At 43.8% G+C, this 13,502-nt stretch overlaps 2 protein-coding genes across 3 annotated transcripts in view; both read left to right on the top strand.

The window, feature by feature from the left end:
- The window catches only part of Prpf18 (pre-mRNA processing factor 18), an 807,949-nt gene that overhangs the window by 411,828 nt on the left and 382,619 nt on the right, over window positions 1–13,502 (top strand). The gene's annotated exons all lie outside the window — the stretch shown is intronic.
- The window catches only part of Optn (optineurin), a 37,459-nt gene that overhangs the window by 5,368 nt on the left and 18,589 nt on the right, over window positions 1–13,502 (top strand). Inside the window, exons 3-5 of the mRNA XM_051151347.1 lie at window positions 5,831–6,013; window positions 9,777–9,850; window positions 12,164–12,298. Of these exons, the coding sequence (XP_051007304.1) occupies window positions 5,831–6,013; window positions 9,777–9,850; window positions 12,164–12,298 (392 nt within the window). The remainder of the gene's footprint in view (window positions 1–5,830; window positions 6,014–9,776; window positions 9,851–12,163; window positions 12,299–13,502) is intronic.

Raw genomic sequence — 13,502 nt, 5'->3', positions numbered from 1 at the left:
TGTGTGTGTGTGTGTACTGTGACAATTGAAGTGTCTAGGTGAACTTACTTGGGGCACAAGAATTAGAAAGTGGGTCAGAGGACAAGATATCCGATTGAGACTTTAGGCAAGAGTAGCATGGAAGAAAGAGGAAATAGTAGGACACACAGGGTCCTGGAAACCTACAAGAAGAACTTTATGACAGGCAGATCTGGATCCTGGGGTCCTCCTCAAACTAAGGCACCAGCCAAGGAGCATATAGGCAGTAAGCTTCAAACCCCTACCAAGACCTAGCCGACGAACATGATACTCTCCACCGTTGAGTGGAGAGTGAGATCTGACTCTCACACGAACTCTGGTGCCCCTTTTCTGACCATGTCCCCCAGATGGGGAGACCTGGTGGCACTCAAAGGAAGGATAGCTAGTTACCAAGAAGAGACTTGATATTCTGAGAGCATATATAGGGGAAGGAGGTCTCCCTCAGTCACAGACATAGGGAAGGGGAGAAGGGGAGAAATGGGAGGGAGGGAAGAATGGGAGGAAACAGGGGAAGGGCTAACAATCGAGATGTAATATGAATAAATTAATAAAATAGAATTTTAAAAAAAAGAAAATGGTAGACAATGAAATTAAGAAATTAAGCCTAACTAATAGGCACATTTTGCCAGGATTTTTTTTTTTTTGTCAATGATTGAATTACTCCTAAATGCTAGTTACTCTCTGTTCTCCTCCCTCCCCGCCCCTTCTCTTTCAGCAGGATCTTACAGTGTTGCCCTTGCCTGAGCTTCCCCAAAGGCTGTAGAATCTTACTATGCCTAGATCAGAACCTTCCATGGCTCAGACAGGCTGGTGTTTTACATGATCTGAAAAGACTGATTGCGGCTTTAAGGATCATGTACGATCTCTGTTGAGGGGAAAGAAATGGGTAAGGCTTTAGCTATATTGATGGGGGCCAAAGGAACACTGAGATAGTGAGTCAGTGTTTTATTGCAGTGTTCATTGGTACAGATGGAAGCCTGCCCAGAGCCCCCCTGTTTTAGACTTTGGTTTCAGTTTTGTTTGCTGATTTTTTTTTTCAGGACAGAGTTTCTCTATGTAACAAGCCCAGGCTGTCCTAGAACTCAATATGTATACCAGGCTGGCCTTGATCTCAGAGACCCACCTGCTTCTGCCTTCCAAGCTCTAGGATTATAGGTATGTGCCACCAAGCCTCGCTGCCTGGGTGTTTGCTTGTCTGTCTGTTTGTTTGTTAAGTTTACTATCTAAAAATCCATACAAGGACCATGTGTAATGAACTAGTATATACCTATGATCCCAGAACTGGAAGACTGCCACAAGTTGGAGTCTAGCCTGAGTTCCAGGCCATCTTAGGCTACATAGCAAGGCCCTGTCTTAAAGAAACAAACAAGAACAATAAAGACAAAACAAAAGCCAGGTGTGGCAATGTGAGTTTGCCACCCAGCACTGGACAGAGCCAGGTGTGCCGTGGAGAGGGCTCCCTGGCTAGTTAGTTAATCTAGCTGAAATTGTGAGGGACAGGTTCAGTGAGACACAGTGTCTCAAATAAATAAGGTACAACTAAAATAAATAAAACTATGGTGGGGAAGCAATTGAGGAAAGTATCCTGACACAGCCTCTGGCCTCCATACCCACACACATGTGTACATGCATACACTATACATATATGATAGGGCTGGGGTATAGCTCAGTGGTAGAGCACCTACCTGCCTAGCATGTACAGGATCCAGGGTCCAATCCCCAGTATTGAAGAAATAACAGCAACAAAAGGCTTTAAGAATTCTATAAAATATAAGTAGAGAGAAGTTGTTGATGTCCAGGGAAGAAAGACTGAGTCAGGTGAATGCAGGTTCAGGCAAGTGAATGTGGGGCCAGCCAGACAAGCATTTCTTTTTCTATACCTAAATTTAATCTATTTGGGACTTAATCTATCTAGAGGTTTGATGGAGGAATTCAAAAGTAGTTCTACTTGAGTTTGAACCCCAGACTTAAGGTCTGGGCACCTGAGGCACCTGAGGTTTCTGGTCTTCCTGCCCCCAGAGCCACTCTTTATCTAATGTCATTATTGCTTAACAACAGGTGGTCTTAATTAGACTGACAAGAGCGCGGGGCCTGTTCACAGACACTTTTATTGGTCTTTGCCAGCTTAGCGCAGCCCATCATCCTCTCTCTGAGGCTGGCACAATCAGAGCTAATTGCTTGGGGCTGGGCTCAGACCATTGCTAAGGGCTGGAGGCCTCTTAGCCCTCTGTGAACTAAAGAGAAAAGGAGAGAAAAGAAAGAGGTTCCACGCAGGCACATTCACTCAAAAGATGAATGAAGCAAGAAATTTCAACCAACAAATTCCCAGGAGCTTACATGTGACAATGATGTTGACTTCAGCTAGCATCTCCTCTGCAGAAATTACAGCAAGTACAGGCTGCCCTTGGGAAAACCTCTTTCCTGACCAGCTGCTATGGCCATTTCCACAGGCTCAACCTGTATGTACACATAGACAAATGATCAGACATATAGGCCTGTACATATTCATACACATATTCAATGGATGATACAAAAGGAGCTCCTCACATACATACATACAATTAACATACATTCATGTAGCATGTATACAAAAAAACCAGACAGTCACATTTACATGCAAACACATACCTTTATACATATTTACATATTTACAATTCGAGATGAAGTGAATTCCGGTGGGCTTCAACCAGTGTTTTTTGTTTGGTCATAGTTTTATACTTCTGAGACAAAGCTCTCTACCTCAGAAAAAGAATTACCTCATAGTCAAAAAAGGCAATTAATCACAAAAAACAGATGAATGCAACAGGTTTTTCATTAAAATTAAAATTTCTTATCTATGCATCCATTACATACGTTTATAGTTCAGAATGACAAAAGTTGACAAGGCCTAAAGCTTAACAGGGTCCAAGAGGTACAACAAGATATGTGTCTTTTTGATTAGGACAGACCCGGCTACACATTTTCCAGCTATCAGTTTATAGTGAGTTCAGGACAATAATTTTATCCATCTTTCATCCCAAGATACAAAGTACATTTAGAATGACAGTATTTTATGCCAAAGCTGACAAGGTATAAGGAATTACAGTGACCTCCTGGGTGTGCTGGTGCACACCTTTAATGCCAGCACTCGGGAGGCAGAGGCAGGCAGTGAGTTCAAGGCCAACCTGGTCTACAAAGCAAGTCCAGGACAGCCAAGGCTAACACAGAGAGACCCTGTTTCGGGGGGGCGGGGGAAGGGTTGGGGGAAAGGAAATACAACCAAATACTTTGTATTTTTTGACATTAAGGTTTGTACTTAATTTAGACAGTTCTTGGTTGCCACATTAAATTTTGGGTTCAAGGGAAATTTAAACCAATTGGTACATGCTTAAGGAACATACCAGGACTTGTGGTGCCATCTCTAGAGTGAAAGCTTATCTGAAGTCACAAATCTATTTCAAGCCTGTCTCCTAGTGAGGCATCTGGAGGTCCACCAAAGTATTTACTGCAGCTGTAAAGTTTGTATTAACTTTTTAACTTCTAAAATTGTTTAAATCAAATCAGGAATTCCATTATCAAGAATTAATTTATCTGAACAGCAGTGCATCCTCAAAAAGATCCCATAGGAAGTTTGCTCAATCAGAGTGAGAAAATACTCAGAAAGTGGGGGTTCACACCATGACAGATTTTTGAGAGATGCAGCAGCAAAGAAAGAAGGGGTGTCAGAAGCTGAAAGCAATGCCGGGGTGCATCATGGTACAGACCTTGTGAAATTCCAGACTACCTTCCAGAAAGTCCACATTCCTATTGAACGTCCCCAAATCAATGGCTCTCGTCAAGAAGTGAAGGGTAAAGATTCCTGATAAGGCAAAGTCCTCAGTGCTCCTTGCTGCGTGCACTTCCTATTTCAGGTTAATGAAGACTCCCCTTTCTGCCGGTTTTTGTTGTTGTTTATTTGCGTTTCTTTTGAGGCAGGGTTTCTCTGTGCAGCCCCGGATGTCCTGGAACTCCCTTTGTAGACCAGGCTAGCCTAGAACTCAGAGACCCACCTGCTTCTGCCTCCCGAGTGCTGGGATTAAAGGCGTGCGCCACCACTGCTGATTACATTTGTTGCTTTCATCTGAGCCATTGCTAAGTGCCATCACTTGGGATTCTTACCTCTCCTTGCAGCCTGACTCCATGTTTGCTGTAAGCTGCTTTCCTGGGAGGCCTGGATGGCTTCCCAGCAAGGGTTAATTCACAGTAGATAGCTATATTCCAGTGGCGTCACGGATTGTCAGACTCATTCGTAGTACTTTACGGACCATGTGGTCCGTGGTCAGAGAAAGCAAAGAAATGGAAAGACTAAGTAAAACTCAGCTCGGTGATGGTGACTGCAAGTTTGGCTTCACATATTTAGATGACTTGCTTAGAGAATTTGTAGGTGGTGTTTAATTGTGGTATTAATTCCTGAGGAGAATTAAGACTTTTCTTTAAAATCTTTTCTGAAGACATTTAAGTGTGAAGCAGGTATGTTTCTTGTAATTCCCACACTTGGGAAGCTGAGGCAGGAAGATCATGAGGTCCAGGCTAGCCCAGTCTACTGCATGATTTCTTGGCCAGCCTGGGTTACACAGAAAGAGACTAACTCAAAAGACAAAACTGTGTGTGTGTGTGTGTGTGTGTGCGCGCGCGCTTGTTATGCCTTAGTATTTGCACGTAAGATTTGAAAAGAGGAGTAAAGCATTGAGCTCTGGAGGTTCCTGAGGAGAGAACCAGGGAGGCCTGGAAGGGCACAGAAGAGACTACGTGCTGTGTCACATTTCCCTTCGGACCCAAGAAGACTGAGGCCAGTATTTCAGTGTCTTCCAGCATCACTCTCCTCGTGATCAGTTTTCCCTGTGCACCAGAAAAAAAGCGCCCCATCTGAACGGGCTTGTTCCCCCTTTGCTGTCACATGTGATAATTACAAGAGAGTGAACTCGAAACACATGTGTTTAAATGTCACATATGTGCAATACTAAGTAATATGTATATTTGCTTCTATATAGGCTGAAATTTAACTTTAAAAACAACAACAACAACAACAAAAAACTCTTCAAGGTCTTTTGTCTTCTTGTCCCTCCCGGACTTACTTTTGTCAGTCTCAGAGCACCAGCAAAGAGTAGCACACCTGGCAGCTAGCGTAAATAACAAGGAGGATGAAAGCATGGGGATGTTAGAAAATTGTCTTTTCTAAAAACAGGCATGGGGTTGGACATGCAGTTCAGCCAAGGAAGTGTACATGAAAAGGCCAGGCATATGGGTATGTGTGGAGAATCCCAGTGCCGGGGTTTAAAGACAGGCAGGTTCTGGTGCTCACTGGGCAGCCTAGCCTGGGCCTAGCAAGTCCTAAGCCAACAAGAGACCCTGTCTCCAAAATAAAACAAAAACAGAAAAGGTGGACAAAGTGGATGGCACTTGAGGAGAGACATCCAAGGTTGTTTTCTTTACTTACACATGCATACCATGAGCATATCCGCATGCATGTGCACTCCCAACATACAAAAGAAAAATGGACCTAGCAGTGCTTATCCGTAATCCCAGCACTTGGAAGGTAGAGGTAGGAGGCTCCAAAGATCAGCGTCACCCTCAGCTCTGAGTTCAAGGCCAGCCTGGGCTGCAGGATATCCTGCTTTGGGAGAGACAGAGACAGAGACACTGAGAGAGACACAGACACAGAGAAAGACACAAAGAGAAAAAGAGAGAGAGAACATAACATTGTCTGTGGTGTCTGGCCATCCAGTTTGCTGGCCAGCCAGACCTTTGGTTTGATTTGTGTATTTGCCTCATGTCTCGTTCTTGGTCTTCCCAGGACCTCCCAGGTGGCTTCAGGCTTCCCAGGGCCGACTTGGAGCAGGAAGTAGAGCAGCTGAAGACCCAGGTGATGCGCCTTCAGGCTGAAAAGGCGGACCTGCTGGGCATTGTCTCAGAGCTGCAGCTCAAACTCAACTCCAGCGGCTCCTCAGAAGACTCTTTCGTTGAGATCAGGATGGCTGTAAGAATTGTGGTTATTTTTGTAAGCAAATGTCCAAGACATGTAAAACAAAATACCTCAATGTGTTGTCAACACAGACGATCCAAATTATGAGGAGATTCCAGGGGCTTCCATTTTTTTTAAGTGTAGCATGATGCCTAACAAAGATTGTCCTAGCTAAAATGAAAAAAAATTACACACACACACACACACACACACACACACAATCACTCAGCTTGTTTTTGACATGTCCTCCCAAGTTGAACATTTTCCTGACTGATCTGAAAACAAACAAACAAACAAAATGTCCCAAACAAAAACCATAAGCATAAACTTCTTTTTTGAGACACAGTTGTGTTGAATGTTTCACTTAGGTGAGCAGATTTGTGATCAAATTGGATGATTTTTAAACAGCTTAAATTATTCTTTACAAAATGCCATAACACTGTGTGGAGATAGAGGACAAGGGGCAGGAATTGATTCTCTCCTATAATGTGGGTGCAAGGAATTGAGCTCAGGTCATCAGCCTTGGTGGCAAGTGTCTCAACCTGCTGAGTCATCTCACCAACGCTTAAACTGCTTTTAATAGTGTAATAGACTCTTTCCAAAGTCTAGTGAGGAACCACGGTAATTAAAGATACGAGGAACTGAAAAGATGGCTCATCAGGAGAGGGCATTTGCCCTTTAAGCCTAACAACCAGCGTTTGGTGTCTGGAACCCACATAAAGGTAGATGGAGCACTGACTTCACAGAGCTGTCATCTGACCTCTGCACCTGCTCCCTAGCACAAGCACTTCCACACACCCACACACTCTCACACACATACAAATGGTAATAATAATTAATGTTGTAGTGAAAACAAGTACTGGTTGTAAAAATTTAAAAAAAAACACAAGTACTGGTTGTATAGCTCAGTTGGTAAGAGTGCTTGTTGCAAATTGGACATAAGAAGCAAGCTTCAAAGCCTCAGAATGATACAATGAATCAGAATGATGTAATGAAACAATTACCACAATTTGCTGTCAAATAGCTAAGCCAAATAATGAGGAGTAACAATGTAACAGAGATAAACTGGCTTTTAGGTTTTGCCAAGCCAGATGCCATTCTAAGGTTGCCTGCACTATTGGTCTGTTAGGGAATGAAGGGCTAAGCCTAAAACTGGCAGGATTTGTGAGCTGGTTATAGTCCAGTAAGCTGATGGAATGAATCTTCACAAATGCACAAAGATGGTCAGGACGCTTTGGCTACACTCTTTCTAAGCCATGGAGACTTTTCCAGCTCACAGGAGCAAAGTGAAGCACATTTTCACTCACAATAGTCGTCACTTCATCTGAGAGGCAGCAGATGATGTTAACCCTGGGAGAAGCTTGGAAAGTTGTTTATTTTTAAGTGTATCCTGACTGACAAGGGCTTTCCTAGATGTATGTGAGGAATGCAGCAAAGCAACATTGAAATGGCCACTCCATTATTAGGGTGGAGGTTTTTATTGTAAGATGAGAAAATATCCAGAGGCATCTGGAAGAGTCCAGATCAAAAGGAAAAAGAAGCAGAGTGGACATGCCAGGGCTGTCTGCAGGAGAAGGGGCATCATGGAAAGTCGTATGAGTTGGGGGGGGGGGGGGGGGGGGGGGAAGCCGGTGAGCTAGGACAGGCCTGGGAGCTTAGGGGAGGGAGGAGGGAAGCCTGAGGAGCTCTGAGACTTAAAATAGTACTTGTTACTGGGGACTGTAGGAGCCTGGAGACCAGCATGGGCTTTGATATGCAACTACAGGTATAGTTAATGGAGAACATTGCTTTCCAGAGGCAAGGGAAATGAATCCTTTTGGCAGCCAGGAATCCCAGTTCGCAACTTACTGAGGAATGTTAGCTTTTGCCTCACTGCTAGAAATCCTTCTGTAGTCCAGTGTGAGCGGGACCGAGGCTGTCATTTCTGGACTGTGCCTTTTGTAGTGTTGGGAACTGGGGTTTCCTTTGAGCCTGTGACACTAGCCATATAAGCCTGGCAACTCACTTCATGGGTGAAACCCTGGGTTTCACTTCAGCACCACATAAACTGGGCATAATATTATAAGCCTGTATGCCTGGGACTCGGTAGGTGGAGGCAGGAGGATCAGAAGTTCAAGGTCATTCTCCTATATAGCCAGGTCAGGGCTGGCCTGGGATACATGAAACCTTGTCCCAAAAGAGGTATGTGACGCCTAGAGATATGACTAAGCAGTTGAATGGATACTGCCCTTTCACAGGACCTGAGTTCTGTTCCCAGCACCCACATGGGGTGGCTCACCTCCAACTGCCTTTAACTCCAGCTCCAGAACACTGACACCTTCTTCTGGCCTCTGATGGTACCAGCACTCACCTACACTTATTCACACGCCAATACGTACATGCATACAATAAATAATAAAATAAACAGCCGGGTGTGGTGGCACATGCCTGTAATCCCAGCACTCAGGGAGGCAGATCTCTGTGAGTTCAAGGGCCAGCCTGGTCTATGAAGTGAGTCCAGGACAGCCAAGGCTACACAGAGAAACCCTGTGTCAAAAAAACAAAACAACAAAATAAATAAAGTAGCTATTTAAGGGGGCCAGTAGAGAGAACAACTCTGGGCATAGGTTGAGGGGATCTGGTCTTTACCTCCCTACCAGAAGCCATGATTTAGCTTCTAAGAACAGAATTTGAAGCCAGAGTGAGCAAAATTAAGTTCTGTGCAACATAAGTAAATTGACCAACTGACTCCTGAGCTTTTGTGAGGTGTCTCTTTTGATGGTATCTGGGTTTACTCAGCCCCATAAGAGAAAAAAGCGGGTGAGTCAGCCTTGGAGGGGCCTCTTCCTTCAGTGCTGCTAAGAGATACCTGAAGTAAAGGTGACAAGTACACCAGCACAAAAGCCTTTGTATTAGAAGTGTCATTTCCACTTTGTCCAAGTTCCTATCTGATGGAGGAAAAGAGATTAAAGAGAGAAGTGTCCTTTGTAGATAAAGCCAAGGAGTGCAGAGCAGCTTGCAAGCCACCTAGGGTACCAGATAGATCTGAAATATTTAGTGTGGGACTCCTTACTCTGCCTTACAGATCAGTCCAGTTGGAAAGTGACCCGCAAAGAAATTTTAGGTGCATTCAGAGTGCCCAGAATGAGGATTTGAAGAACATACTTTTCTATGACCAAAGATGACTGAAACACAGAGTTTTAGTCCTGAAAATGGATGATAAAAGTCAGGAAACCCAGGCATTTTATCATAAGTTTCTAAACAAGGCCTCTTACAGGCTGACTATTGTGAGTGAAAATGTGCTTCGCTTTGCCCCTGTGAGCTGGAAAAGTCTGTCCATGGCTTAGGAAGAGGGTAGCCAAAGCATCCTGACCATCTTTGTGCATTTGTGAAGATTCATCCCATCATCGTATTGGACTATAACCAGCTCACAATGCTGCCAGTCTTAGGCTTTAGGCTTTGGTTCCCTAATAGGCCAGTGGTGCAGGCAAATTTACAGTGGCAGCCAGCTTGGCAAAACCATTGCATTGTAAGCCAAAGCCACATGTTTCTGGGGTTGGGTTGAGTGTGTTCCATGACAGGAGACTGACCTTCATGCCTTAGCTTAGATATTTATAATCCTGACGGGATGTGCATGTTCAGAGGGGGTGTTTTGTGTTTCACTTAAGTGATCCAATTTAGATCATATCTCATACAAAGGCAGAGTATTTTCCTCAGGTGGTATCTTGTCTTTCTCCTGTGAAAGGGGATCTGTCTGCAGAGCTGTTGTATTCATTCCTTCTCACCTCTGCCTTTACAGGAAGGAGAGGCTGAAGGGGCAGTGAGGGAAATGAAGGACAGTCCTACGCCTACAAGAACAGACTCCATCAACATGTAAGTGACGGAACTCTGGCTGTCAGGCGTACAGACCAGGCACACTTGTCCCTTTGAGCCCATCATGATGGACAGTAGAAAAGTAACTTACTCTGTTTTCTGAGGCGGGTTCTTCCTCAGTAATCCAGGTTGGATTCGAACCTGCAACATCCTGCCTTAGCTTCCCAAGGGCTATCATTCATTAAATGATATTCAATGTTGCAACTCAAACTGGCAGAGGATGGAAACAGTGTCTGATGCCTTTTTAGGGCTAACAAGTGCAGACTTCCCTGCTGCAGAGGTGTTTCCTCTCTTTTAGAAGTGTAAACACATTCATCCTCAATCAAATAGAGACATGTTCCTAGTCAGCAGGGCTGTGCTTTCTCATTTGTTTGTGAGAGCTGCTTGAACTAAGAAGGCTGCTGGCTTCTTTAAGTGGGATGCGCCCTTTTTCTTTTCCCTATTCTTTCCTGATTGTCAGCCATAGTAATACATAATAGTGATCTTCTGAGGCAGTGGCTATGAGAGTTCTCAATCACTGGGGATCTTTATATGATGGGGAGGGAGCATGCCACAGCACACATATAGATAGAGGCCACAGGACAGTAGCATCAGTTCTCAACCTGCAGATTCTAACCCCTCCAGCAAACCTCTATCTCCAAAAAATATTTACATTACAAGTCATAACAGTAACAAAAGACAGTTATGAAGTAATAATGAAAATGAAAATAATTTTATGCCTGGGGGTTACCACAACATGAGAACTGTATTAAAGGGTCTCAGCATTGGGAAGGTTGAGGACCGCTGGTTTATGGGACTCTGTTCTCTCCACCGTGTGGGTTCTGAGGACCACACTCAGGCTGTCAGGCTTGATGGCAAGCATCTTTACCCACTGAGCCAGAAGTGCCTAGGATCTTACCTTTGGAATCTCAAATCTGCCTTTCTCAAGCAATCAGCTTCTAGGAAATGGTTTTTCGAGACAGAGTTTCTCTGTGGAGCCCTGGCTGGCCTGGACTTACTCTGTAGACCAGGCTGGCCTCGAACTCACAGAGATCCGCCTGCCTCTGCCTCCCAAGTGCTGGGATTAAAGGCATGTGCCACCACGCCTGGCATGGAAACAGACATCTTAGGTAATGGAAGCACCTTTGAACAGTTGCTGTAGAACTGGGCACTGACCTTCTTGCTCCTTGAAGGTGGTATCACCCAAAGCAGGTGGTTTGCCCATCCTCTGTGTGTGCATGCAATGTCAGTCCACTTACCTATCAGTTTGCTCAGAATTTCTCTGCATCGCTTACCTCACAGACTTTTAAAACCATTTTTTCTATTACTTGATAAATATGCATAGAGAATGACATAGAAAATGTAGTATTTTTAAGTCTGTCCCTATGTTTTCATGTTAGGGAGAATGTAATAATAAAATAGTCTTTCACCAAACAAAGTAACTATTAAGTGAGTGTTATTCCTGTTTTTTTGTTTTTGTTTTTGTTTTTTTGGTTTTTTTTAGAATTCAACTTTCCCCAAATTGCTACTTTTAATATCAAGACTTTCCTGGAAGTAGAAGAAAGAAAGAAAACTGTATTTAGAATTTCTAAGCCACTTCCTCTTATTTATTTCCATATGCCAAGACCACTTCCTCTTTCAAGCCAATAGCTCTTAATGTTTTATGAGTCTGGTAAGGGATCTGATATTAGCTTCTAGGCTTGTGACTCCAGCTCTGGAGTCTTTAATGCTGGCTTTTAGGTGTGTGAGCCTTGAGGGTGACTGAGAGTAATAGCTGCCGTCATTACTCTGAGCATTCTGTTGCTGGGTGACGGTCATAGTTGCCTGTTTATGGTGAACGTCTCCTGATCAGATTCCGAAGCTTAGAAAAACATTTTCCAGTCGTATCTACATGTCTCTGCTTTGTGTGAAACCAAAGCCAGAATTTTTTTTCTTTCCTTGATTCACAAAGGTGACAGACAGTCTCTAACAAGTTGGAGTGGGCTATGGTCTGAATACACCTGAATACTTTAGTCTGTAGTCCTCCGAAACAGGGTCTCTAAGATGGTGGCACCTCCAGCCCCAGCCGCTGAGCTGTCCCTGTGTCCCTGTGGCTCTGTGAGTGCTTACAATATGAGGTTGGCTTCCTGGAGCTTTGTATTAGCCCCCACAGCCTTCACAGCATGCATAGAAGAGTCCAGCCAGCCATGCTTGGGCAGTTGAGAATTCACTGGAGGGCACTGACTTCACTTGTATTGTGTCCTTTTTGACATTTTGTATTGGTCCTTTTGACATTTTGTTGAGATTAAAACCTTTTTAATTTCCATACTGAATGTGGTGGCGATGCCTTATTAGGACCAAGTCTACAGGGGATGCCAGGACTTGTGTGGAATTTGAAGAGCTAACTGTGAGCCAGCTCCTGCTTTGCCTCAGGGAAGGAAACCAGAAGGTGGAGCAACTTGAAATTGCACTCAAAGAAGCAAGAGAAAGGTATGAACTATTAACCTGAAAGATTAAAGGCTTAAAAAAAAAAATTAAAGGCTTTGCTAAAATATAAGGAAGACAATAGGCACCCTTAAAGTATACATTCCAAGGCTTTTAATCACATGACTGTGTACGCGTCACCACAATATAGTCTTAGAATATTTTCCCCTATATAAGATTCAGCGTCCCTCAGCATTCCCTATCCACTCTGTCTTTGGAGCACTCCACATACTGGACATTCCTATATGGTCTCAAGCAGTCTTGGTCTTCTGTGACTGACTTCTTCCACTCACCATAGTGTTTTCACACTTTATCCACGATGTCATGTATGTCAGCACTCTGATCCTTGGTGCAGGTGAATAGAAAATGTGTAAACTCAGCAGCTTGCCAATTGTATATTTCTAATCTTTCTTCCTGCTTTCAAGCAAAACAAACAAAACCACAGCTTTCTCCCTGGATACCAGAAGGTATATAGCTCTTTAGATTGTAGTTACTGGGTCAGGCCTGCCTGTGGAGGGGGAGGATGCGTGCCCCACCCTGAGCACCCTGGATAGCTTCCTTTTTCTGTGATGTTGAACATCTATCTTGTGAGCCAGCTGCCTCTTGGTATTTAACAGGGCAAGCCAGTCAGTAGCTTCAGAGACGCGATCCTCTACATGGGCATCAGGGTAGTAGTTGCTTCTCAGACAAGGCAGGACTAGAGCCAAGACACAGCGTAGGGGGCACAGGCTCAGCAGTCTGGTTGGCACATACTGAAATCAGTTATGGCACAAACACATTGCAAAACCAGTCCTGTATTTTTCTGAAATACGTGAGCCAGCCCACAGCCTTTTCCCCTAATTGCTGAAAATAGGAATACAGATGTTCTAAATTTAATTTTTCTGAAAAAAAAATTGTGGGTGATACATGGGAGAAAGCAACGGACAGTAGACTTGCCTTTCTGTCTTCTTCAGGGTGTGTGCAGCATTCACGTCTCATGTAATTTGTAGGGATTTTTATTTCTGTCTTTCATTTGTCATTTTGGGTTTTTGGCTTTATTTATTTGTTATTTTGGGAGTTTGTTGGGTTTTGTTTTTTGTTTTTGTTTTTTTTTTTTTGTTTTTTTTTTTTTGTTTTTTTTTTTGGTGTTTCTGAGACAGGATCTCACTATGTCTCCCTGGCCGGCCTGGAACATGCTGTGGTAAGCCATTCTATGCTGATCTCACAGAGA

The sequence above is a fragment of the Acomys russatus genome, chromosome 9 (assembly GCF_903995435.1).
Source record: "Acomys russatus chromosome 9, mAcoRus1.1, whole genome shotgun sequence".
In the NCBI taxonomy this organism is placed as follows: Eukaryota; Metazoa; Chordata; class Mammalia; order Rodentia; family Muridae; genus Acomys; species Acomys russatus.
This window is presented reverse-complemented; position numbering and strand designations above follow the sequence as displayed.